The following is a 27,967-nucleotide window of genomic DNA, read 5'->3' on the forward strand; positions in this document are numbered from 1 at the left end:
GTACAATATCTATGTGGTACCACAGTTAACTCTTGACTCCTTCAAAATGCACCAACTGCTGACAGTTGTAAATTACATACAAGTCTAATAGCAATGTGAACCAACACCAGAAATGGGAGGAAAACAAGTTGCGCTAGACAATTGGCAGAATACGGGGTCCCTACCGCAAGACAGTTCTGTACAAGGATCCCCCCACCTGGGCAACCTGTAAATGAAGTGCATCAACAAGCCCAGTCCATATATTGTCTAATATAGTCTTGGTTCCTTCTAAAAAGGTTCTACTACCACAATGTACCTGGTTTAGCAGAATTCTTTGATGGGTCATCGACGGATCCTTCTTGAGTGAACTCCCTTTAAGGTAGGAGCCACGGATCGTCAAGATTCCTCGAGGAAAGGGTGAACTGTCCGAGGGCGCAGCTTCGACCTTCGCGGTGCTCGTCGACGGTCGGTCATGGATGTCCTGTGAAGATGAGGTGTGCGGGGCACCTCGATAACAAGAGTTCATTGCCGCAAAGAGTACTTAATGAAGAACTTAGGCCCAGCAAGGGCGTTGGCGATCAGGACTCCACCATGGCTGGCTTTTGGATCTTCGTCTGCATCTTTGTGGACTCCGGTTGGTGGGAAACCCACCGGCGGATTCTCCTCGGTTCCTCAGCAACCTTGACTTTCTCTGGCGGGAGAAATCTGTCTACGGTGATGAGCAAGGGAGTCCTTGATTTCAAAGTGTCTTAGGTAATGGAGTGTTGCGGCTCCGGTCGACGAGGTTACATTGGTCCTCCGAACCTCGGTCGACAGTGGCAGTCGTCGAAGCCCTCAACATCCTGGTGTTTCACTTCAGATTCCTCAGCGGTCCCAGTCTCCGTTCGGCATCCTTTCGTTGACTGACTTCCAGGGAGCCTTCGTTCAGGTTAGCTGGTGCACATTGTTCCCTGGTAGCTCGGGAAGAGGACTCCTAGCCAGGTCCTCTCTTGGATCAGTTCTTGGAGATACGACAGCTTTCGGATTGCAACGAAGGAAAGCAGCAGCAAAGCCTTCTCCTTCCAGCTGTGCCTCAAGATAAGCATCACGTTTTGACTTCACCTTCTGAACAATTCCAGTAAGTGAGAGGTCCCCAGATATACTGTTCTGTCTCCCATTCACACTGCTGAGCCAGGCTCAGGCAGCCAATCATTCAGAAGGGCATTCAGCAGGCAGGCAGCCAATCAGGCTCAAAGTGCATTCAGGTCATTCTTCTCCATCCAGACACTAACAAGGAATGTGGACTGGGACAAGCACCCAGCCATTCAGCACTCCACACTGCGTTCATACCAGTTTCGGGCAGGGTTGTCTCATTCATTGTGTCACACACCAGACACCAGACACCCATAACATGAAATGGTCACATACTCCATTCACCCAGGTCCCACCACAAAGGCGTACCCACAACATACAGTCATTGTGAAGGATCCAGCCAGTCTGGCCTGGACTTCCCCACAAAACCATATATGGAACTTCCACCCAACCGCCAGTCAGGGGAAGGGACAGTGTCAGGGCTTCTCAGGACTTTGGGAAAACAAGGTAACAGGTAATAGAAAGCAACAGGCCCCAGGGGACATCTTGTCTTCTATCAGGAATCCACTGATTCCAATGGCAGGGCCTGTGTATCCCAAAATGGAGGATACTCAGAGCACCTGTCAAATTCAGCATGTAGCTGCCACCAGCCCATACCCTGCTCTGTGGGCTACACACAGGTGCCCAACAACATACACTAGAGTACAGGGTTGCAGCTCCACCCACGGGTGCAATAAGGGTATCCCAAGGGTCTGTTTACCAAACCAGAAGAGGAAGAGCTGCACTGCCAGGAGTCCCACATGGACTCCTGTGCAGAAAATAACAGAACACACATGATAAAAAGGACTAAAGGACAAGGACACGGAGGCCCTGTCGCTCCAATGCATTTCCAGCATCACACCAGAGTACCATCATGAAGCTTGTAGTAGATAATTGGGACAAGCTGGGGAGGACACATGGGATCACAACCTTTACGTCCTCCTTTACCCCCCATCTTTAATAACAGGGATTTTACGTCAGGGAGGGAACACAGAGCATTTAGACAGTGGCAGGAGTGAGGATGCCGGACTATATGGGCTACGTTCCAGGGCCAGGGTATCAGTTCCTTTAAAGAATGGAAGCAAGAGTTTGCAGTGGAGGAGGGGGGAGAGACTTAGATACGCACAATTAAGCATTGGCTACTGAATCCAGCAATCAAGGATGCGGCCAACAGGCAGGTTAATGCATTTGAGAAGTTCCTCTTGACACATGACGGGTCAAAAGGTTTTATATCTAGCCTATATAGAATATTAGACAATGCCACCCCAGAGCCAATTGTCCATACATGAACCGGTGGGAGTGGATGCTGGGACAGGAAATCAAGGAGGAGTGGGAAAAATTGTGGAGAAAGATCCCTAAATTGGCAAGGGCATCCCAACTACAGAAAACATGGCAGGGGTAGGGAGGAATGTTTAACATGTTGTAAAATCGATAAAGAGAATAAAACATTTAAAAAAAATAATTTAGATGGGAACTGTAACTTGCTATCTGCTAAACTCACCACCTCCCATACCAGCTCGATCATAAACATCCTATACAGGCCCCCTGGTCCAACAGCTACTTTCGAGGAAGACTCCTACATACCCTCAACACCAGCCTCAAACCTTTTTCAAAAATCTTCCTCATGGGCGACCTTAACCTGGGCCTCAATGACCTGACCGACCACAATGCCACATCCCTAGCCAACTCGCTATCTGCCTTGGGCTTCACTCACTGTGTCAACAAGCCCAAACACATCAAAGGCTGCACCCTCGACTGGATTGCGGCTCTTAATGGCAAGATAGATATTAATGACATCCACCCGTGCCAATGGTCCGACCACTTGGTAGTAACATTTACTATCCCACAGCCCTCAATCAACACCTCCAACATCTCCCCTATGCCTCCCACCTGGTCACGTAGCGCTCACAAGATCAACAAGATTAGCATCACACCTCTAGTATCTAAGTGCCAACCAGAAAACTACCAGAATATTGCCAATAATCCTGTTGCGCTCGCTGACATCTACCTAAAACATTGGCAACTGCTGTGGATACAGTCGGCCCACTAGCATGCCGGAAGGCCACAACTCTGACCCACTCCAACTCATGGTTCACCAGTGACCTACATGAACTGAGAGCCAAGAAACGACAGGCTGAGGTAGCCTGGGTAAAATCGTCATCAGATGCCCACAACGCCCTCTTGAAAGCCACTGCTAAGACCTACAAATTAGCCATCATTGAGGCTAAAGCTATGACATTTAACAACAGAATTGTCAATTCTAACTCCAAAGAGCTCTTCACCATCCTCCGTGAACTAGAAGCCCCTGCCCCCCACCTCCCAACATCACTAAAGACGAAACTTGGCGTGTTAACATCCAAGAGGCCCTCCTCGGCAAAGTCGCCAGCCTACAGGAAAAAATCTGCACCAAACAATCACTTATCACAAACCCCGCCACCTTGTCCACCCGCCTATACTTTAGTCCTCTCAAACCAGACACCTTCCGCTTCCACGATGTCTCAGGAGCAGAAGTTGCCTCCATCCTCAAAAACCTCAAACCGTCTAGATGTCAAGGGGACACTTGCCCAGCACCGACTGTCAAGGACTGCTCAGAAGTGCTCACTCCCCTCATTACTAGTTTCATTAACAACTCCTTCTCTTCAGGCAAAGTCCCAGCCTCCATTAAGGAAGCCTGGGACCGCACACTAATTAACTACCACCCATCACCACCGTACCTTTTCTACATTAGATCCTTGATAGGGCTGCTTATATAAAAATGCAACTATACTTGGAAATCAACCACATCCTAGGATTGCGACAGTCAGGTTTCCGACCTGGTCATGGAACAGAATCTGCTCTATTGGACCTAAAAAATCAACTCGACACAATAAGAGATGAAGGCAAGCCAGCCCGTCTCCTACTACTAGACCGATCCGCTGCCTTCGACCTGGTAGACCACGTCATTCTCTGCCAACACCTTGCTTCGGCAGCCAACTTCACCAGAAGCCGCCCCGTGGATAGCTTCCTTTCCAGCAGACAGATCAATCGGAGTCCTTTCCGATATCGCCTTTGCCCCTCCATCCTCCATTTCATGTGGTGTGCCCCAGGGCTCCTGTGTGTCACCCACACTACACAACATGTTTACCAAACCCCTCTGTGATCTCCTCGACTCCATTGCATTATCTTACACAAATGATGCCGCTGATATGCACATTCTGGTACCACTCTCTGGAAACTACGCTGAAGACTCACAAACACTTAATGCAATCTACTCAACGATCCAGGCCTGGATGGCTGCTAATGGTCTCTGCTTAAATGATAATACAGATTCTGTTGGTTGGTCCTCCAGCTGTCATAAAAAAACTAGATATTCAATACACCAACTTCAACATCGACGGGATCCAAATCCTGGTCACCTCTTCTGTAAGGACTCTAGACGTTTATCTTGACTCTACACTTTCGCTGACACGTCAGGTCAACGCTAATGCTACCTCAACTGCCTACACTACCAAGCTAATTAATGCTGCCAGACCTTTCCTCGCCCCTACAAACTGTCTGACCATTTCCAGAGCCATCATCCGAGCCAGGCTAGACTATTGCAATGCCCTCTTCGCTGGCACCTCCACGCACATCCACAAACTCCAAGTGATCCAGAACAATGCTATCTGTGATGCTCTTAACATCCCCAAAGGAGAGCACAAAGCATCCACTGGCTCCCGATCAGGGAAAGGATCATCTTTAAAACCCTATCCATCACTCACAAATGTCTATCCAACTCTGCAACGGCCTACCTTTCCCAAAGATTCTCAAAGTCTCAGTCCTCTAGACCCACTAGATGGGCCTACGCACACAGTCTTATCTAGCCTAACTCCAAACTGATAAAAAGTGGGGGAGCTAGCTTCCCATCAGTGGCAGCTCACCTATGGAACTCTCTCCCCCATCGCCTAAGAGCAGAACAATCCCACTAGCAAGTCAGGAAAGCTCTGAAAACCTGGTTCTTCACCTAACCCACCTGACATTCCAATTGCCAATTCGTCTGTCATTCACATACCATTGCAACTGGTCTTGAACCAAGCGCATCTATGCCCCCCGACTGTACCTAATTGAGTTTAACTGGTTGTAGCAGTGCCTTGATGCCTGAGGGTTTTGCATGCTTAACAAATGTAAAAAAAAATAATTCCCCTTGCACTGGTGACCTTTAGGACCGACCAGTGCCTTGAAAACAAACTGAGCTAAGCCAGAGTGTGAAATTTAAAATGACATCACTCCCAAAATTCAGGTTAGGGTTACCAAATAGCATATATGCTGGGGGTCCCATTGAATTAGATGGGAAAAATGCAAAAAAGAAAAAGTTTTTCTTAGCAACCATGTCACCTATTCTATCTTTGATACGTAAATCTTGTTTGAAGATTACAGATTATCACATGGTCTCAGGTCATGATAACAAAGTCATGTGGAAACAAGACAATCATTGGTTTGCGTATTTACTTGACGTGTATCGGAACTTTTTTCTAAAAAACAGATTCAAGGAGGTTCCGGGCACAATCCAGCATTTAAACACAGACGACTGTATATAAGTAGAAGGAGTTTATTCAACAATATGGCAGAAGAATTTGATAGACGTGATGTAGAGGCCGAGGAATTTTTTTGATTGAGACAGAGAAATACCAGATGACTCAACGTCCCCACAATTTTCCACATCACTTAGAAACCTCTTCGAGCAGTTGGAATCAGACACCAAGAGAACTCTCTAAGTGGTGGGAAGCAAAGACTATGAAAATGTACTTGGAAGTAGGGAGGATACCTTGTGGTTTAAGAGTCTGTATTTTCCCTTCGTATGAAGAAGAGGACATAGAGGCATTTATCGATTGGGAAGACCATATAACCAAAACCTATAAAGGAATGATGATTAGAATTATTGATCAGGCAGCAATGGCACATGAGAAGATGCTAAAAGAAATTGAACAACTTAAAGAGAACATTGAAAAACTAAACCTACCTGAGTTGTCCTTTAAAAATTATCAAATTCTTGACGAGTATATCTTAAACTACACTAAGGAATTAAAAGCAAGAATTCAAAAAACATTCATACGCGATGAAATGGACTATAAAAATAGAAGAGTCTATATATTTCATAGAAAATATGACACTAAGAGCAACTGGAAATCTAAACCCAAGACTCCAAAAACCGCTAACACGGGAACAACTATGGAAACATCATATTCTGAAAGTGATAAAGGCCATGAAGATGAACCAGCAAAAACATCAATAATATCTCCAGCAACTCCCAGCCACAACTCAGGAATGCTTTTTTGGAAGAGTTTTGGAGGCACAAATATACAACAAGACCCAATATACAACAGAGGAGGAACACAGTGGATATGGGAACAAAAAACCCCACAAATCCAAATACTTGACCAAAAAAAGAGGGGGAAGGAGGGAGGCACTTTTAAAAGAAAGAGAAAGCATAGGAGGAATGCAAACAAGATCACTGAGAAAAGCTAACAGGTAAATCTGGTCCTCAACCTCTCCAACCTCCAAATAAATTCAAATCTCGTCTCAGCACTTAATAAAGGACTATCATTTAGTCCCACCAACAATTCAATCTATTTCCAAACACAAGTGGATTTATACAAATTTTGTAGGAAAATGAAACTGAACAAATATTTTGAAGAAACGCAATTTAAAAGAAAGGTACCAGAAACAACACAGACCATATCAAATCTAACAGTGGATCTGGTTGAGAAAACAATTGATTTATTGAACATCAATGAAGAAGATAGCTTCACAGAACAGCAGGAAATCAACATTTTCCATTCGGAAGAAACCACTTTAAAACAGACATCAAGCTTCATGCCAGTCTTGGCAGAAAAAAATGCAGTTGATATTTTTCATAAAGCGGTCACTGAAGACCTAAGAAACAACTATCTCAAGGATAAGAAAGTGAAATACTACTACAATTTAACATTGTAGGAGAAGAAAGCCTTGTACAAGTCAGCCAACAACACCAATATAATCACAAAATGGCAGACAAAGGGGGGAACATAGTCCTCATGAATAGGACAGACTACGTGAACGAAGGACTCTCAGCCATAAGGATTGGTACCAAAATCTGGATAAGACTCCATTACAGGATTTACAGATACACTGGAAAAGGATGAGCCAAGAATGGCTGGATAATGGTTTGCTGAATGAAGAAGAGGCAACATATATGGGCTCAATAACACTGATAATGTCCATAATATATTTTCTTCCAAAAGTCCATAAAGAGTATGACCTGTTTCCCAAATGTAGACCCATTATTAATGGGATAGGGTCCCTCACAGAAAGGATCTCACAGTACATATATATATATATATACACACTTGCAACCCCTAACAACAGGCCTAGCTTCATACTTAAGACACAAGAAATGTAACCCAACAACTAGGGGAAATCCCATGGGAAGAAAACTACTTTTTTGTGACCTTAGACGTAGTTTCACTCTATACGAGTATCAAACACACTAAGGGTATCGAATGCACAGAATTTATTCTAAAGAAAAGGTCTAGTTCATTTATAAAACAAAACAAAATTATCTTGAAAATGTTAAAATTCATATTGGAAAACAATATCTTTACTTTTGATTCAATCATCTATAAACAACTACAAGGAAAGGAATTCGCACTAGCCTAAGCAAATTTATTTATGGGGCACTTTGAGCTAGACCATGCCTTTGTACACAAGTCATTTACAGAGCACAACAAAATTGCATACTGGGGGAGATATATAGATGACGTGCTCATGATCTGAGATAGCAATGTAAAAGACCTCATGAAGTACGTCGACTTTTTGAATCAGAATGAGTACAATATACAGCTGACACTAAACAAAAGTCAAACATCTATAGAATTTTTAGATTTGGAATTGTATGTAGAAGAAGGCAACCAACCTCTTGACTAAGAAAACTGAAGTCAACAGTATCCTACATGCGGATAGTAACCATCCCGCACACATAATAAAAAATATTCCCTATGGAGGGCTCTTAAGAGTGAAAAGAAATTGTAGCTCACCGGAAACATTTGAACAACATGCACAAAAACTAAAAAAGAAATTTCTACTAAGAGGATACCAACCGAAACATCTGAATAAGGCATACTCAAAATCACAAAATGTAACAAGGGAATATGTATTGAAAGACCAGCCAAGAAAACAGGAACAGATGTCTAAAGTAAACTAAATAACAACCTATAGTAGCGATGCTAATATAACCAAGAACATCCTCAAAAAAGCACTGAAATATTCTGAAAACGGATGCAAGTATTAAGAAATACATTAAAGAAGATCCAACAATGGTTTTTAGAAAAGTACCGACGTTAGAATATTTGATCAGTCCAAGTAACTTAAAACCCAAGACACTACATAGCCTTAGCAGCTATCAGAACATTCCAGCACCAAAGGGCACGTATAAATGCTATGGGAACTGTAACATCTGCCGTCAAATACAAAATGGTATTAAATAACAAGTATAAACAAATGGCAAAAGAAGACGCATCAAGCAATGTATTAATTGCAACAGCAAGTACGTAGTCTATGGGATTATAGGTGCATGCAAAAAATGTAGATTGGGAGTACAATAAGACCCTTAAAAATAAGACTTCTTGAACACTTACGAGTGATCAAAAATAAAGATCTACGCTATCCATTATCTATGCACTTTATTCTCGAGCATACGGAACAAGGCCTGGACAAGATAAGGTTCCTAGGATTGGAAAAAGTAGAAACCCCACACACAGGGGGCAACAGAGAACTTCTATTAAGAAGGAAGGAGTCGGAATGGATATGCAATATGGACTCCTGTATGTCTGGCCTGAATTCAGAACATGAAATGGCATACTGGCTCTAGAATAAGTAACATTGGTATACATATTGCTGTGATGTTTGAATGAACCTATGTACCCACTTGGGTATTTAGGAAAACCTGTGTAAAGCAATGTGATGTATAATTACCTGCAATCTCACATCTTAGGTAGTAACGTATACATAATGTTTATTCTTTATAGAAACCAAAGTTACCCATAGACCTTGGAAATTTAAGTATTGGCAATGTTCTTCCAATATGGTACTAGAGAATGATTGCCAAAACAGATCATTGTATGGATGCTGAATTAAGATTGGCGACATATAATAATGGCCGCCATACGCAAAATAAAGTGAACACGTCATCCCGCAAATGTGCGTGATGACGCCATTCTGTGCAATATCTCTATAGGCATTGAAGAAATGTGTAGAATGAGATAAACATCTTATCTATAACAAACTCGCACATTAAGTTCAAACATGGCTTTAGAGGATGATTGCCAACTTCCTTATGAGTGTCAGTCTTAATTGCCCGCGAAATACGGTAAGGTAATCAATGTAAGACTGGCGATATGCCAAAATGGACGCCATATGCATTAATGCGATGACGTCATCATGCAAACATGCGTGATGATGTCATTTTTGCTGCGTTTCTATAAAAAGATGCCAGAAGCGAGTTGAACTCAGCGTGGGTAGGACGCTGAGGACAACCGCATCCTGGGAAGTTCTTTCACTAAGATAAGAAGCAGAATAGATCCCCTACAAAGGGAAAATATTCTCTCTCTTTTTGAATCTGTGGCTCTCCTCTCCAGTGCTGGAACCTGCCTTATACCTCTTTGATAATGGAGTTAACCCTTCCTCTTAGGGAGGGTAAAATAGAAATGCTCTTTTTTTTTTTAGCAAAATTAAATCAACTAAATTAGAATTTAATTGGCCTCACCACCCCACATTTTGTAACAATAATAATTAAATGCTTAAAAACACAGACAGCACAATAACATTTTTGTAACTGATTGCCACATATTTAATTATAGGAAACCAACCAACTTTAAGAAGAAATAAACTGATTAGAGATACAGCACAAAATCAGACCTAAGAAGAATCTAACAAGACAAGTAATCAGGGTAAGTGCATTATGATTTGTTATTGAGACTGACAATGTACTCCAAGACAAAACTAATCAAGCCTTGTATGAAAAGACAATGATAAGATACTAGTAAACGTGACAAAATACACATTTTTCTCCTTGACAGCGTCTCTCCTGAGGAACCATGGATATAAAATCCATGGAGAAACATGTGTTGAGAGAAAGAGAGAAAACTAAATGTGAGAAAGAGAAAGAGAAAACTAAATGTGAGAAAATGAAGCAATGAATCGATAACTAAGTAAACCAAACAATTGATGAAAACACAATTGATGGGTGGCACTAAGGATGTATAAATAAAACCCATCAATGCAAATATAATTGATGGATGGTTCCAGTACTTAAGGTACTAAAGGAAAGTACTAAAAAGAATTAAACTACCAATCTAAATACAACCGATGGGTGTAAACCAAGGTAGTAAAAGGAATCAAAAACCAATTATACCTTAAGAAAAGTACATTAATCAATGAAGATACAATGGATGATGATGATCTAATAAGGACTAAAGTCAATTATGGATGTATGGTACTTTGAGAATTAACCAATATTCTATGAACATTTGGAAACCAATTAACATTGAATGTGCTTTGTGGTAATTAATCAATGAAGATCTAATTGATGACTAAATAAGAAGTAAATAGAAATTGATATGTGGTATGTTTTTTTTTTTTTAAAAATAAAGAAACAAAGTTGAAATCAGTATAGCTAGCGCACTGCTTATTGGGCTCAGATAAGAAGCAAAAAATGTATCAGAAAATAACATAGAAGGTTTGAGCCGATTGCCACTCTTTCTACCAGGAGTCAACCAAGCCTAAATGGGGACTATATTGTAACAGTTGCACAAGTTTGCTGCCTCCAATTTGTACGCGAGGACCACTTCAGTCATGGTTTCAAAGCAATATTGAAATCTCCACATCAAATCAAAGGGCCTTCAAATTCTAATCACTGTAGAATGAGTAAACTATTTCAATAAATTTAGCTATATCAAAAATAACCCATCTTTCATTCCCTGATTAGAAAACAGTTTGTCCTATTATTTGTATAACGACTCTAACAAAAGTAGTTATATGCACGCCATTCCCAAATCTTTGTTTTAATTAAGTTTGGTAAATGGCTGCCCTTCCATGAACTAAGGGAATACATTGCAAGTACTACCATGGCAAGAAAACCAAAACCCACAAAGTGCCCCTCACAAATCATGTAACCAGCCTGCAAAAAACCTTGCATAGATGTGGTTGAATACCAATTATTTCAGAAGATTAAATGAACATATGCCTTGTTCAGTTTCTGCCTACTATGTAAACCGTGTCAAGACGTTGTACACTAAGTGGCGGCTGAGCAGTTTACACTGGATGTCTCGCTCCAAGTCGTAGAGGCATGGCTTGAAAAGTTTACTGATTATGTAAAAGAAAAAAGTACACCAGAAGTTCTGATGTGATGGGCCTAGAAAAGGAAGCAATAGGTTGTGGCCAAATGGATATGTAAGGGATGAGGAATGAGCCAAAACCACATAGGAAATAGCCTTATCAACTCCAGCAAAGGGAACTCTATTAGGGTGGTTGTATATTTGTAGCTCCTATAATTTGAAAGGTGGGTCAAGGACCACATCTTAAAAACTATTCCAGACTACCATCAAAACACACATGTGTAGGTGGGTATTACATTATACTGTACTCTAAACTTAATTCAAATAAAAAAGACACAAAAGCATGATACAAGCTGCCCAAGCTCACCTACTGGCCGTACATCATCTGCACACCGCTTAATCTGGAAACAGAAGGCCACTCTCATTCTTGGAAGCGTGGTAAAGCACCAGGGAGCCTCAGAACCATCCGGATTCCGGCAGTAATTCTCATCCAGTCCCCTATGGAAAATTAAATACATAGGCATTTTTATAGGAAGTGGATGGCCAATGCTCAATCTACATCAAGGCGTTTTTTATGTTCATTTGTGTACATCTTCCAATCAAGCAACTCTCAAACCTTTCAATGTGGCAACTATTGTAATCTGCCTTTGGTTTAGCCCCAACCAATCACTTTGACTCATTGCTATTTATTCTGCAGAATCTTACAGTCACAAAGGCGGAGAGGCCGAAGACTAATTGCAGATAGATAAAGTAGCAAATCAACATCAGCTCAGAGTAGTGTTGGAACCCTCAAATTAGGTCACACATCATCATCTAGGGTACCGTTAGAAAATAAAAGTGATACAGCAGTGATGTTCCTACACAATTATCATTGTTTGCATTATTGGAGAATTCAGTTGCATCAAATAATATGCACATATGACTAATAAATGATATGCACACCGAATGCAAACAATCTCTATTTAGCACACTATTAATCAAAACAAGCATTGTGAATGCCCAGAGTTAAGTCTTTATAAAATATAAATGTGTATCATGTTGATAATTAAGTTGCATCATTCAAAGGTATTGTAAAGATTATATGTGGGTGAGTAGGACTGAGCTTGCTAAGTAAGGATCTCAATAGTAAGGAAGGTTCTATGTTGTTGTTCACTATAATCAACAAGTGTTGACTATTAGTAATTAGCATTTCAATGGGATATCTACATATGCACTTGCTTCGGCTCACCCTCCACCACTGGGGGTTGCACTGATCTTTCTTCATAGCACTTCACCTGCTGCTCTCCATGAGCACCACAGCACCTATCCCATACGCCTCTCCCCTCTGCACTTGTGCTTTCTGAACACTCACAAGGCATAGTAGGTATGTCTCCCCCTCCCCATTGTGTCTTCTTTTTGATGTATTTAATTGTTTAGCATTGTTGTAATTACATTTCCCTCATCACCTGCACCCTCCCTGTTGTCCTGTGGGTGCTTTGAAACAGTATTTGCTTCCTGTATAAGCACCCGAACAAGTGAACAATAAAGTATCAAACTATGGCCAAGTAAATTAGAACTAAACATCTGGATGGTTCTGCGAATCACAGGCTAACTAAACAATTATTAATTATTACTATACACGGATAAAGTTCAGAAAGCTAATTCTTCAGGTGCGAGTTGCTCTTCGCTTTCCCTTTCGGAGAGAAGTATTGTAGAACAATGACCGGGGAAATTATTCACTCAGCAAATATTCCAAATCATGAAGGTTGGTAAACGTCTTTAATGGTAACACAACACAGCAGCAAGCCAGCAAAAGTAACATCAGACAGGACAGGTCACCACAAAATAAATCCTAAACGAACATGCCACCCCCCAAAATACAGCAGTTCTTTCACCTTTCTGGATATATTAAATTCTATGAGAGGGTCAGGCTTACATGGAGCCTCTGGGTTATGGGAAACCGAAATTGGGATGAGGCAATTCAGAACTATCCCCTAAATTACCCCACACCTCTAAAGGTGTGTTACTTGTCCTTAGGGAAATGGATGATTTCCCTTAATTATGGCCTGTACTCAGAGGCCTTAGTCACAGTTTTTGCCAGTACTAACTAGGACTCTTGTGTAAGGAGACCCAAACTAGATAAACAGCTGCATCTCTTTACATTTAATATTTGCCAGCTTTCTCTAGTGCCGATTACAAAGAACGTCATCCAGTTCTGGCTGGATTATAACAAAAAAACAAATAAACGAACCCAGAGCAAGCATAATGCAGGGAGAGAATGCTCAGTTATATGTGCCAAGCGGAAATACATGCAGCAAGCGTCTTCCTGAAAATATGGAAGCGCACCTCTACATATACCAGTGCACAGTTACAGAGGCATGGCCTAAATAACATTGCAGCATTATATTGATTTGCTTTTAAAAACGCAGTAATAAATGTCTTTGTCAGGTGCATATCATCGTTGAACATATATTTACTTTTTATCATTTTATTTTACCACACAAAATCTCAAGGTAAAGTTTCTAGGGGCTCTCCATACACCAGGTCCTGAGCAATGTTCCCTCTAAACTGTGCACATGTACGCTTGCACAGCTTCCTTCCGAGTGCCACTCAGAAGACTTTAGTAGCGCATACAGGAAATTCTCACCATTGCAATAAGATTTAATAAGGCACAAGCCACAGCAATTACATGGCATTTGCTTTCTCTTAAAATAACTAACTGGTCATGATAGTCTGGTGTAGCTCATTTACATTACCCTATAATGCAAGCGTGACCGTAAAAGCCTAAAAACCATAAAAACAGACTACAGCCACAAGAGGTAAAAACTAATATGAAAAAGTGGCTTCATTAACAGAAAAATCTAACTAAGATATGTTTGCACACATTAAACTACTGTTCCCTTCCCACCCATGACTCCTATGCTTTTATTCTACCATGCGCTTACTCTAACCTCTACACCAAAATATATTATACACCAGACAACCTTGACTCTTCCTCTCTTGGCTTTGCGAAAGGTTACCAGACATGAACCTACATCCACTTATGTTTTTTTTTTATTGGTTTTTACAACAAACAAAACAACACACCCGACAATATCGATTACAGTCTTCTTAGCATACATTTGCGTGTTATTTATCACTGTCTTCCACCCTCCCTCTGCTTGAACTCGAGCTTCCACCTCAGTTCTTCGGACTTTCCTTCTCCTGGGGTTAATCCCATCGCCGTTCTCTGGCATGTCACTTGTGCTGTAATTGACATGGGAGACTCCCGACAGTGTGGCTATCATTTGTCTCCATGCTTTCAGAGGTCCCACTTCATTCTCCTCCCCTCTGTTGGCTGCCTTATACCATTCTACTGTCTCCACGTCTGCCCATTTCAGGAGATCGTTCCACCATACCTCTAAACTGGGTCTTTGGGCTGCTTTCCAGCTCATAGCTATTCTCCTTTTGGCCAGGATGTAGGCCAGGTCTTTGAGTTTGCATACGTGTTTCAGGTTGTGTGGTCTGGTAAAACCACCCATCATGCATGCCCATACGGATTCTACATCTAGCTTGATTCCCTTTCCGGATCTTTGCTTGATGTCGTCCCAGAATTTTCCCACCTCCGGGCACGCTCAGAGGTGATGTGGATCATCCCGGCATCCACCTCTCTGCACGTGGGGCATTTTTGTACTTCTGTACCCCGAAATCTGGCAATCTTTCTAGGAGTCATGTACGCCCTGTGGGTGACATAACAATCTGCCGTAGCCTCGCATTCCTGGACACCTTTTTATGATCTCTCTGAGCTCTTTCCCACTGCCCATCTTGCATAGGTTCTCCCGCTTCCTCCTCCCAATCCCGTCTCAATTGGAGCAGCTCCTTACCCACTCTGGACATCACCAGTTCATAAATCCTGGATATTTCATGCCCTCCCTCCGAGATGTCATACATCGGTTCTATGGCAGTATCAAGTTGTTTTGCTAGTGCTATTTCGGACCACGTTTCCTTCACCCGTTTTTACTATCCTGGTATATGTGATATATTGCCCCATATGTATCCCAGTTCCGTCCGCTATCGTTTGGAAGTACAGTGCCTTCCCCTCTTGCCATATATCTCCCAAGGTCGCTAGGCCTACCGGCTCCCAGTGTTTGCGAATTCCTTTCCTCAGTTGCTCATCCGCCCCGCGTAGCACCACAAGTGGAGCATGGGGTCGGATTTCCCATAGCTCGATTTTTGCCAGTTCCAGCAATCTCAATCTCCCATGCATCTCTGATTTGGGTAACCATATCAGTTCTTTTAGGAAGTAAGGGTCACACTCACCCCTCAGCTATCTAGATTTTGCTGTCTCGTCTTCCGACAGCCACCTAGTGACATATTGTAACTGTCCTGCCAAGTGGTATATCTCAAAATTGGGCAGGTTTATACCCCCTTTGTCAAACGTATTCTGTAATTTCCATAGGGCCACTCTGTTTCTGGAGTTGTGCCACAGGAAACCTCTGCATATGCTCTGGAGTTTAATAAAGAAGCGTTTGGGCAACATGTGTGGGATATCACTTATGTTATGTTTGTTGTAATTTGAATAACTTTCGAGCACACAAACTTCTGCTATTCATGGTGACTCAAAAGATCCTCAAAAGACTACCCTGGCATGCCCGAGATGTGTCCTGCACTCATGAAAGGACTCTCTAAGCCCGTATAATTTTCAAATCCTATTGCATCATTTACAAGACTGTCACTCTGAAGTCCCCAAGCTACTTCACTAAGAAACTCAGCATCTCCAGAGGCCTGCAATCCACCAGAAGTAGGGAAATGTGAAGGCTTGAACTCTGACGGTGCAGGATGGAAAGAATGGGAAGAACAGCCTTCTATGTCTATGCTCCAAGTCTCTGGAACCTCCTCCAGTCAACATCAGACTTTTCCCATTGCTGCTATGGTTCAGGAGAGCGCTCAAGATGTTCCTTGTCAAGGAACTACATAACAGGTCCACACAGCCTCCACTCCCCACCATACCCGAAACTCTGATCTGCCCCCCACTGTCTCCTCCCCTGGTTGCTTGTAGATCCCTTGATGCAAATTGGCCACCGTTGCCTTCCCCTGTTAGCTCCCACTCCCCTTTTCGCTGCTTCCCTCACTGTGTTCTTCCCCCTACAATTGTAAAGCACTCTGTTGATTCCTGAAGCCAGGACTGGGCTCAATAAATAGACTAATGATATTAATAATAAAAGCATCAACCACACTATGTAACCCAATTATCGCATATAACGGATACGGACTGTAGGTAAACGGGTTACTTGTTTGTTTATTTATTTCTAATGCGCACCAAATCCGGAGGTAACAGGACGCAGCAGTACGAAGGTGCAAGGTTTACAAAGTTTCAAGTAGTTCACAAGATAACAAAATAAATGTACAGGTAGAATTACTTACAGGCAGGAAATAGGTATAAATGTTCAGATTATATGCAATTCAAATATATACAGTTCCAACTGTTATTTACAATGAAGGTCAGTGTCACCAAGGTGTAGGGTTGTGTAGGCAGTTGTGACAGTCTAGCTAGCCTTCAGTCAAATTGAGATAGGAGATATATCTCTTTCTAAAATGTGGATAAGGTTGGTCTACTCTCAACTCATGAGGCAGGGAGTTCCAGAATTTGGCAACCTTCACAGGAAAACTATTGCCGCCAATCTTGGTAAGTCGAAATCTCGGTACCACGAGGCAGTTAGCGTTACTAGCTTTTGTTGGCCTACTAGATGTTCTTTTCAACAGTTTGTCTATTAAGTAACTAGTGGCAGCATTGTTTAAAGCTTTATGGGTCAAGGAGGCCATTTTTAACTGTATTTTAATATGGATCGAGAGCTACTTGTGTTGACGTCTAGTCGAGGAAATATGTACTCTTTTGTTCACGTCTAGTGCGGCTCTTAGAGCGTTATTTTGCAAAATGTGTAACTTCTGAATAATTGCTTTGTTAGCTCCACTGTAGAGAACATTGCAGTAATCTAACCTGGAGAGAATTAATGCTCTGGCCAAAATAATGCAGCTGTTATTTGACAGGAATGGCTTGCCAGCTCTGATAAGCTTACATGTTTAGGCTGTGGTAGAGGCCCGAGATTTCACTTGTTTATCAAAGGACATGGTTGAGTCAAGGTAAACGCCAAGGGTGTTTACCTCCTTAGATACCCTAATGATATTTCCATCAATGGTGAATGAGGAGTATTCGTGACCTAATTTATTGATGTTGGAGAGAGTACCTAGAATTATCAACTCTGTTTTATCATTCAGTCATAGACCGTGGTTGGCCATCCATGCCTGGATGATGAGATAGACCCTATTCACCAGCACCAGGTCCTTACCATGATCCCCAGAAAGCGGGAGGAGAATCTGTGCATCATCTGCATAGTTAGTGTAGGTGATACCCAGAAGTTTCAGATCATCGAACAAGGGTTTGGTGAATATATTGTATAGAGTAGGGGAAACACATGAGCCTTGAGGTACACCACACAGGATCGGGGTGGGGTCTGCCGCTGCCAATGGGGAGAACACCCTCATAGTTCTCTCGCTCAGGAATGATTCTATCCATTTGATAGCCTCTGTGGAAAAGTGGGCTGCTGAGTCCAGGTGCCTGCAAAGGACCTTATGATCCACCAGGTCAAATGCAGCTCAGAGATCAAGAAGTATGAGCAGTGCTGTCTTCCCGTCATCTCTCAGCTCATCAATCTGTGTTTTCAAATCAATCAAGGTGGTTTCTGTCCCACCCCTAAGAGCTTATGCAGCTCAAGGTATTTTTGAATCTGCGTATAGGCGACTTTGTCGAGTATTTTAAGTAGAAATGGTACTGTCGTGATAGGGCAGTAGTTGGTAGCAATGAGTGGATCTAAAGTTTGTTTCTTTAGGAGTGGGAGAACCCAGGATTGTTTTCAGTTGGCAGGGATGGTGCCGGAGGAGAATGAAGCATTGATCAATTTAGGGATAAATGGGGAGAGGTCTCTAGCAGCATCTTTTATAATCTGTTCTGGGCAAATATCTCCTTTGCAATTGGATGGTTTGAGGGATAAAATAGTTTTTTCTACCTCTAAAACAGAAATTTTGGTAAAGCGGAATCTATTGGTCTGGGCAGTCGGTATATCACTAAGCGGAAGGGTGTTAGCGGAATGTGGTAAATTCAGAGAATCTTTAGTTTTATTTTATTTTGGAGAGTGTTTATTTTATTAGCTAGTGCCTGTTGAATATCTGAGCACCAGGTCTTATTTTTATTACATATGTCAGGTATGGGGGATCGGGGACTCAAGTTCTTTTAGTATGGTAAATAATTCCTTCATACTTGAGTTAGATTCAGCAATGTGCTCATTATACGAGTTCCGTTTTGCCAGGCAAATTTCATTTTTATAATGCGCAGAGGTAGTAGTTCGATTGTTTTTATTCTCAATGGAGGGGCATAGTCTCCAGGCAGTTTCACACTTACTTTTCAGTAGACGTAAGTCCTTTAATTGTGGGGTGAACCACTTGTTAAGGTGGGCTTTGGCTTTACTTGTTCTTAGTTTGAGTGGGGAAATTGTGTCCAATGTGTTAAGCATGATTTTGATGTATTCATGCACCAAGGTACTCGGATCCAGATTACCGGACAATGCGTTTAGGGTGGAGAGAATAGCAGGAATCACTTTGTCCGCTGTGATATTTTTTTTATTTCTAGTTAGGCAAGGTGGTGCCTTTTGCAGGGCCATATGTTGGGGTCTGGTGGATGCTAGTGTGAAGGACAAGTGAATGGTCAGTTCATGGTTGAAGCGTGATCGAGGTAATAGTACCTGTGCAATTGTAGTCGGCTACCCAGTCTAAGGTTCTACCCTTAATATGAGTTGGTTTGTTAACTTTTTGCGACAGGCCAAGTGCATTGAGGGTATTGGCTATTTCCAAGGCGAACCTATCCTCTGGATCATTAAATCCTAAGTTAAAGTCACCTAGCAACAGTAGTTGGGAGGTAGGTTTAAGGTTGTTGGCGAGTATACTATGCAAGTCCTCCTCAAATGTCCCGAGGGGACCAGGAGGTCTGTAGATTAAGTGCATAGTAAGTGATTGGGAATGATTTAGAGGGAGTTTAGCAGTGAGGATTTCACATGATTGCAAAGATTGGTGGGGGCTCGTCTCAATAATAGACTCTCTCTGGATATGATGGCGATTCCTCCACCTCGGGTTCCATCTCTATCTTGTCTAGAGATAGTGTATCCATCTGGGATAGTTAGCATAAGTGAGGGTCCTGCGGCATTATGTAGCCAGGACTCGGTTATGGCGAGGAAGTCCAAGTTACCTTCTGTAATTAAGTCAGCTATATCTATGGTGTGGGCCACGAGGGATCTCACATTTAGAAGTGCTCCTTTGAGAGAGTGATCCTCTGTTTTGACTGAAATTTGTAAGGGAATAGGAGTATTGGGGACTGTAGATTAGATGTGATGGTCTGATTCGCCGTGGCGCAGAAATCAGATGAGGGAGTAGGCCGGTTGGTAATATTAAGGTTCATACTAAGGTGACAGTTTATTTTCTTATTTGTTGGTGGTAGAGATCTTGTGAGCGGTTCGTGCAGTTTGGGGAGTCTAGCACGAATGGGAGAGTAGCATAATCTCCTGAACCCTGAACGTTATGATATTTAGGAGGGGCAGGGCTAGGGTTATTTAAAGCCATATTTTGCAAGTTGTATGGGACTGTTTCCGCCTTAGCTGGAGGGGTCTCGTTGAAATAGTCTGAGGCACTAGCAGCGAGGAGTATTGTGGCAACTTTAGTAAGATAGGTAGTGCTTTGTCTAAACATATTTAAAGGTAAGGCGAGGTAAAGAAGAGAATGGTGGAAGGTGTGCCGTGGGCAAAGACAAGTGTCCTAGACAGTATGGGCAGATTAGGTTATGGAATAGGACCCAGTGGTAGTTTAGATGGACTGTCAAATACATTCAGGTGGGAAACTGTGTGCAGGCACATATTCCAAGTCGCAAGGATGGTGCAGATGGGACCACTGCAGTATATGGAATTTAGGAGTTCATGTGTAGGTTATATTCATGAACAATGTACTGGGCACATGTGCACGAGTGTGTCAACGCACAATCGTCGGCCAAATTTAACAATGGGCATGTATTCAGAGCATATGTGCAGGGACATAAATGCAAAGGATTCAGCACATTCAATTATGAAGCTAAGATACATGGAATCAAATATTCAGTAATACCAGGGCTAGCAGTTGAGCTGGAATCGGTGGTACAGTCATATTAGCGAAGAGAACATTATATAATGCATATGTTGACTGGCATAATAGTCATGGGTGAGTAAAGTAGGCATAATACACTATGAGCGCATTTAGTACCAGACTTGGAATGGGCGCAGACATGCACTTGGCAGAGTGCACGCAATCAGTATAATCCGTGCATAGTATAGGGTGCACAGTAAGATATAAAAAGCAATCGGGTGAGTTAGTGCACAGTAAAATATAAAAGCAATCAGGTGAGTTAGGGAGAAACGGTTAGAAATGTTGATACACTGTGTAACGTGGGTGTGTTATGGTGCAGCGTATACATTTTAAAAGGGTGGTTGCAATCAGGCAAATAGGACGTACTATATAGATAATAACACTGGAACAAAAACTCTGTGTGCAGAACAACTCACAATACCGTCTTATCGAGGGCAGAGCGCAAAGTCAATGGAGAATCACGGGAAGGCAAAGGGCAGTATCGCGTTTGAGTCATAGAAACTTACTTGGTGGGAGCACAGGACGTTACACACGTCATAGGTGCTGGAGGCAGTTCTAGAGGACCATTGGGTGCAATTTGTAACGGTCGAGGATAGTAAGCGGAGAAGGCAAAGTAAATAATCGAGCGGCAAGAAGGTACGTTGTAGCTAGATTGCAGCCTGTTGTTTACGGCAGGACTAGTTCTAGCAGTTGGCTTGGTGGTAAGTATGTGGGAGCTCAGCAGTAGTGATTTGATTGCACGAAGCTGTGCAGCACTACTTTAAAAGAATTGGGGGAATCCAGCTTCGACGGCGACATAAACTAGGAGTGGCTAGCAGATGTTGCGGATCATTTAGAGAGCCGTGACATTGTTGTATTACCTTAGTATGGAGTCGGCGCCTAGTTGGGCAGCATTTCTTGCAGAAGGCGTGAAGGCTAGTCACAGGCTAAGGACAGAGCGCAGCCTTGTTTCCTGGGCCTTGGTGAGGAGGGCGGCATACACCTGCCAGCGCCGGATTGGTCTAAATGAAGGCACCAGTCGAATCCGAGACTGGCATCAAGAGGTTGGGTTAGTGGATGGTGGGTGCTGGGATATCATACCCCTGGGCAGCCATCTTGGAATATGCAATCCTCGTGGTGTGCAATGGCGAAAAAGGGTTTCAAACAGCATTTTTCTCTTCCAGGTACCATGAATCGGGTGCAATGGTAGCGGTGCTGCACATTTCCCTCAGATCTTTGAATAACTTTACTCTGCTCAGAATAAACGTGGAATTCGATATCCACGCATAATTAAGCAGCCTGCCAACTGTGTGGATGCTGTAGATGCTCCTTTCATCTCCTGGGCAAATCTAGCGTGATCTGCAGGTCGCAGGTTCGAATCCCGGCAAGACCAACTAGGCCTTTCATCCTTCCGAGGTCGATAAATGAGTACCAATTTCGGTTGGGTGATATTGTATGTAAATATGTGCTCTAAGCGCTTTGGATTAAGGCGCTATATAAATAACACATTATCATCATTATCACAGTTTGGCAAACAATGTAAAAACACAATCTCTGGTGCTTCAGACATTCATTGTGATGTGATACTTATAGACATCAGTCAAAAATGTGTAGGGCACAATTTTATGAGAAGGGCCAGGCTGACATCGACCCTCTGGTTTATGGGAAACTGAAATTGGGATGAGAAAATTCAGAATAATCCCCTAAATTACCCCTTACCTCTAAAGGCTAGTTACTTTTCCTTACGTAAATGGAGAATTTCCATTAATTATGGCCTGTACTCAGAGGCCTTAGTCACAGTTTTTCCTCCGTCCCAGGCTCCACTCAATATCGGGTCTCCTATTTCTTCAGTTTCGGGTCCGTTTACACTGTGGTATATCAGTTTTATTTAGTAGGCTGCTGAAGGGCTGTGGAACATAAAGAACCCACCCTGCTCCTCCTCTGATCCCAACATCACAAAGCAGACGGTGGCACCCAGCATCCATGGTTCCTTCAGCCCAGTCAATCAGGACAAACGATGTGACAGTTGAATTCCTGCCATTTTCCCAAGGTTACCATTGCTGTATGACATACATTTACGTAGTTCATTTCCCTCCTAGGTGACTAATGCTCCTAGGGGAACATGCAAACTCGGGCAATGGAGCCCTCCATCAGTCAAATAAAAGCTTTCAAAGATCAGTCCCAAGACAACCAATGCTACTCTACAACTTGACACTCTGCTCATTACTAATGAATTGTTTCTGTATGGGTCATATTGTTTCTACTGGCTACGGTACAGTAATTACAATAATATTTTGATTGTATTTCTGCCTTTACCCCTGTCTGCTCACCAAAGCCCTGTCAACAGAAGTTATTAAAGGCATTAGAATGGTGGCACTAGAAGGTGTTATTCCAGTTAAAGGTGAATCCCCTCAATAGTGTGCTGTTGATGGAAAGGCCTCTTATTTAATCAGATACTGTATAAGAGCACCTTCAGTCCCACCCACCCCTTAACACGATAGAGCTTTTAATAATTCAAGGGCATTTGAATTGTACAACATTTGTAGGCCAAAACAAACCAAAAAAAAAAGCCAGCAATGTGGTCGCTATGAAGCACATACAAGTATACACAAGTCTAAATGCAGTACAGTATATCAGCACATACAGGCCGCTGTCACAGCTCTAACTCTTTTATGAAAGGTAATTTATATATTCATAATAAAGTCTGATACATGATATGCAGATGTAGATAGGGCAGCCAGATTCCTTGAAAATTAGACAAAAGCAAACCAAACAGGCTTCATCTGTGGTTGCCCATATTCTGGCTAAAATGGTGTTGTGTACAAGTCAATCAACAAGCACTTATTAAAACGTTCCAATATTATTTTGTCTGCCCATCAACAAAATAATCTATTGACCATGTGGCTTTGGTAGCCAATGACTTAGATAGAAGGCGGCGGGACGAGGGCTGGGATCTGCTTCCTGGAAAGGTATTCATTCTTTCCAGCAGACACATTTCTGGTTAAACCTTGGACAATGATTTGGTGCTTTCAAACTAATAGGTGGTAATCCTATCCAGTACAACTGCATCGTAACATACCATATTGTCAATGTTCAACTCAACCTAAATAAAGAGATTGAAAGCCAAATCACAGGGCTGCTCAAGTTTTTTGGATCCTTTACACAACCAATGCGCCAGTTGGGAAGCATATACAATCATGAACAAGCTTAAAGATAGCACAATAAGTCACTATGCGCCCGGAGCCAACTTGATGGCACTGTTGCCGACACTTAAGGACGTGAGAAAACGTAACATGCACCGTATGGCTAAATCCTTGCTGAGGGGCAGTCTAGCACCACACTGTGGGGAGAGTGGTGAGGAGAAATGTGTGTGCTTTGAGGTGCATCGGCTATGGGGAAAAATAAACGTTAAAGCGGGAGCGGTTTTGAATGGAGTCATCCAGCATGGTAACAGTATGTAGACATAGGGGAGGTTCAAAGTAAGTTATTGAGTGTGCAAGTAGAAGTTACAAAGTTACAACCAGTTTAGGCAGTGTCCTTGTTATTTAAACCCCTGAATGCTAGCCGATTTAAGCCCCTGCATCCCTATATGTGCTATATGGGAAGCAGACATTGAATCCCCACTTGACGACCTGGCCTGGTACAATATATTGCCCAGAGCCCAAAGTTCTCTAGGTGCATGTAATTGAAAAATAGCTAGAAGATACAGTTTCATTGGTATTTCACCCCTGAGAGGCTCCATAGAATGAACCCTACATAATACCCATGTACAGTGGACATGCAACCTCATCCAGTCATACTGAAAAGAGGTGCTTGCCCAAATAAAGAATAACACTGGAACAGATTTGCCCGTAACACCTTAAGTGGTGCTGCTATCAGATGAGGACCTGTGGGGTCTTTACAAAATGGGGAAGTAATCCTTCATACTAATCATGCATCTGTTGGTATCAGCACTGGTGTGAAAATGCATTTATTCAGGTTCGCATTAAGCACCTCCATTTTCGTTTCATAGTTTCCATTCCATTTTGCTATCTCCTATTTAGAGCTGGAAGGAGTTCACCGCACAGAAATGCTGAGCCACACAGAAATGTTGTTGTAAAGAATGATTAGCTCATTGTTTATACAGCCTTGGGTCTTGAACAGCCAGGTCAAGCACGATAAAGATATATGGGGTGCCTTCCCATCTGCAGCTGCTAAATTGCATGGGTTTAATACATGCACATTCTATTTAGGACACAGGAGATGTTCTGTATGTACCAGGAAAGAGTTATCCTAAATAAACTAAGACACACAAATGCACAGTAGCCCCTGGTCATGAAAACAGATAATAGTGGTAGGAACGTCTTCTTTCAGTGAGAACGGTCTGTTGTCTTGTAAGGCCAGAAAGTTAGAATGTACAAGCATGAAATCACTGACTAAAGTATGTTTTCACAGAAAACCCTATACGTAGCAGGAAGCTGTAAACTATGTGATGGCACTCACAGCAGAACTCATGTAAACTGGGGTGCATAAAAGACGGGATTTCCTTTCTGTAAATGGCTCACTTCTCCATGACTATTGTTGTGTTCAACCTGGATCCGCTTGAAGGGAATAAACTCTGTTTATACGTGGCTCTGTGTCTGATGGTCTTATCTCATTTGCAGTTACCATATTTCGGTTTTACACGGGTGATGGTAGAACGCAATTGTAAAGTCCCCAAACCCTTGAGGAAATGGTGGGCCACAATTTGGTTTGTGGCTGCAATGAGCAAAATGTAAGCCACCGTGGAGGAGAGATGGCTAACTTTTTATAAGAATGGGGACACTATTTCATTTGTTAATCAGAATGAGTTTACAGACGCATACAATAAACAGGTAAGAAATAATTTGTTAGTACTGTATGGTCATTCACCAGGAGTTGTTATTCAAACTGTAGCATACATGGTCAATTGCTTTTCTACCATTTACTGTTTTTGTTTAACCAATGTTGGAATTGACATGTGGAAAAGACCACACTTGGTGACCATGCCATGTTGTCTGCAGAGATCAGAGGTATTCATGGGACCATAAGGGGGCTTAGTTTGACTTTTGTTAATATGGTCATGAATACTGCAGGCAACAGGTTATCACAATTTTGCAATAATGTTGGGAGAATGAACAGGCATATTGCTAGGTGTTGGAATAAATGTATGCAGGAATAAAAGAAGTGTGACCTCTCGAGCAGTTTTGCACTTCCTTAAACAATTGGAAGGTGACTAAGTATATAAGTTAGGTAGAAACCAAATGTGTTTCGTATTGACATCAATATTAGTATAAGGAAGCAATGTATGTGTGCTGAAATTCATACAGTCCGCAAAAGTCTATTGCTGAGGGATAGACAAAAAATGAGATCGGCGAATCCATCAAAAATACAAGAACTGGCTCAAGTTTTACAAAGTTCAAGCATACATTGTAGGGAACCAAGATTTGATGGTTGATATTGTTAATAAGGATGCAATAGGAATTTGGTGAAGGCTTAACAATGCTGGTAATAGGCAAAATAGGCTGCAATCCAATGCAGTATCAGGCGCTGCATGGGTGGAACACATTTCTGCTCTGTATGGGGTAAAGGAGGAAGATGTTAACCCAGTAAGAGATGAGAATGGGAGTGTGATGCGGTGGATTATTAATTTTGATAGGAATTATATAGTAACAGCTATTGTAAGATTAATAAGTCCATAGCATTTGGCCCGGATGGGATACCATTTTGCCTGTTTAAAGAGAACACCAAACTATGGGCAGATATACTGTATAGTCTTTTTGTTCACGTAGCAACCACAGTTACAACCACAGAAACTTTGATTCAAGCCATCATCTTACCTATTTACAAAAAAGGCTGCAGGGATTCCCCAGGAGCTAAAGACCTCTCTCTCTCATTGATACCTCCTCAAAGATATTGGCTGGGTTCTTATTAAACAATCTAATATGATGGGCTGAGAGTGGGGGAAGGTAACACAAGCTGCAAACTGGTTACCGAAAAGGGATAGGAACCTCGGTTAGTCGGTTTATTCTCTCAGCTTGTATTTACTTAGCTTAGAGTACAGGTTGGTCAATTTTTGTGGCAAGTTTGGATCTACCCTCTGCATTCGATGAGGAGGATGGGGGAAGGCTTAGGGCCAAACTGAAGATGTGTGCGATACATCCTGGTTTGTGGAATATGCTGCTGCTATTTCATACCAACAAATAAGTGTGCGTTTGGACGCAGAGGGAAATGTATCTGACATGGTGCAGGTTGAAATGGGCCTGCGCCAGGGCTGCATTCTGGCGCCAACACCTTTCAACCTGTACCTGTGTGATCTATGTGGTTTGAGACACCCGAAGGTGTCTCACCCGCTAGTCCCTGGAGATCTGTTGTCCAGGTGGCCAGGACATAGCCATCGCTATTCGATCCAGTTCCTGGGGGTGGACCAGTGGGGGAGAATCACCTGAGCGAGGGGTCTTCAGGGAGTGGAAGTGGGACACTGAGGGCTGAGACGTGGTTTCCCCTTCCTTGTAAGACCTTTTCCCCATCCTACCCTGTAGGATATTTAGAAGCTCTACGCCCACCCGTTTACCCACACAAACACTTTCTTACACGGTAACAGACTAACACCAGAGCCGTTTACCTGACATGTCCCAATACATGGGTCAGGCACAGTCAGGCAATTGACAATCTCGCACACCGGACTTCCCTTTACCTTCCCCACAGGCATAAAAGGCAGAGCACGAAAGCCCATTTCGAGCAAGGCCAAACGCACAAGGAGACACCTACACCAAACTGGCAGTTCAAATGGCGAAAGGTGGTGAGACCTGGAAGGACGACGAAGGGGGAATCACCCTTGCCCTTTTCAACTCAGACCAGCGCAGCCTCCGAAAGGGAAATCATAAGACCGGGAGCTAAAGCTGGTGTGTGAAGCTGCAGACATCAATGGTACATGGGGGCCTACGGCTTTAATACAGGCAGAGGGGCAAGCTGGCTACCGTGGTACTATCCTTAACTCCAGAGAACAAAGAAGCAAACGAGTTCAGCACGGCCGGTGAGTCGGACGAAGCTGATAGTAAACCGAACTGTGTTGAGCCCAAAGTTGCATGTGGCAACATTTGTGAATGCAAGGAATCCAAAAGACAAATAACTTGTGTATGTGTTTGAACTTTACAGAAAGTCCAGTTGAGGTACAGGTGCAGATGGGTCCGGCGCCACATGGGCGCTCATTCCAAAGACTCTGACCGGCACCTATTCTTTGAAATTACAAGAACCAGAAGCCCTAGGAAGGGGTGGCCCTATAACGGTTAGGTAAAATCCCTTATACAATTGAAAGTCTCTGACCCATGGTCAGAGGAAAAGTACGGGAAGGGAACCCTGCTTTCCGATAAGATTGTAAACTGTGGAATAAAGCA

At 42.6% G+C, this 27,967-nt stretch overlaps 1 protein-coding gene across 2 annotated transcripts in view; it reads right to left on the reverse strand.

Annotated features, from left to right (window-relative positions):
* MST1 (macrophage stimulating 1) overlaps positions 1 to 27,967 on the reverse strand; it is a 1,288,434-nt gene that overhangs the window by 656,089 nt on the left and 604,378 nt on the right. For both annotated transcript variants that reach the window (XM_069644177.1, XM_069644176.1), the window contains exon 10: positions 11,785 to 11,915. In XM_069644177.1, coding sequence (XP_069500278.1) covers positions 11,785 to 11,915 — 131 coding nt within the window. The remainder of the gene's footprint in view (positions 1 to 11,784; positions 11,916 to 27,967) is intronic.

Source organism: Ambystoma mexicanum, chromosome 2p, assembly GCF_040938575.1.
Source record: "Ambystoma mexicanum isolate Mex_15411 chromosome 2p, UKY_AmexF1_1, whole genome shotgun sequence".
Classification (NCBI taxonomy): Eukaryota; Metazoa; Chordata; class Amphibia; order Caudata; family Ambystomatidae; genus Ambystoma; species Ambystoma mexicanum.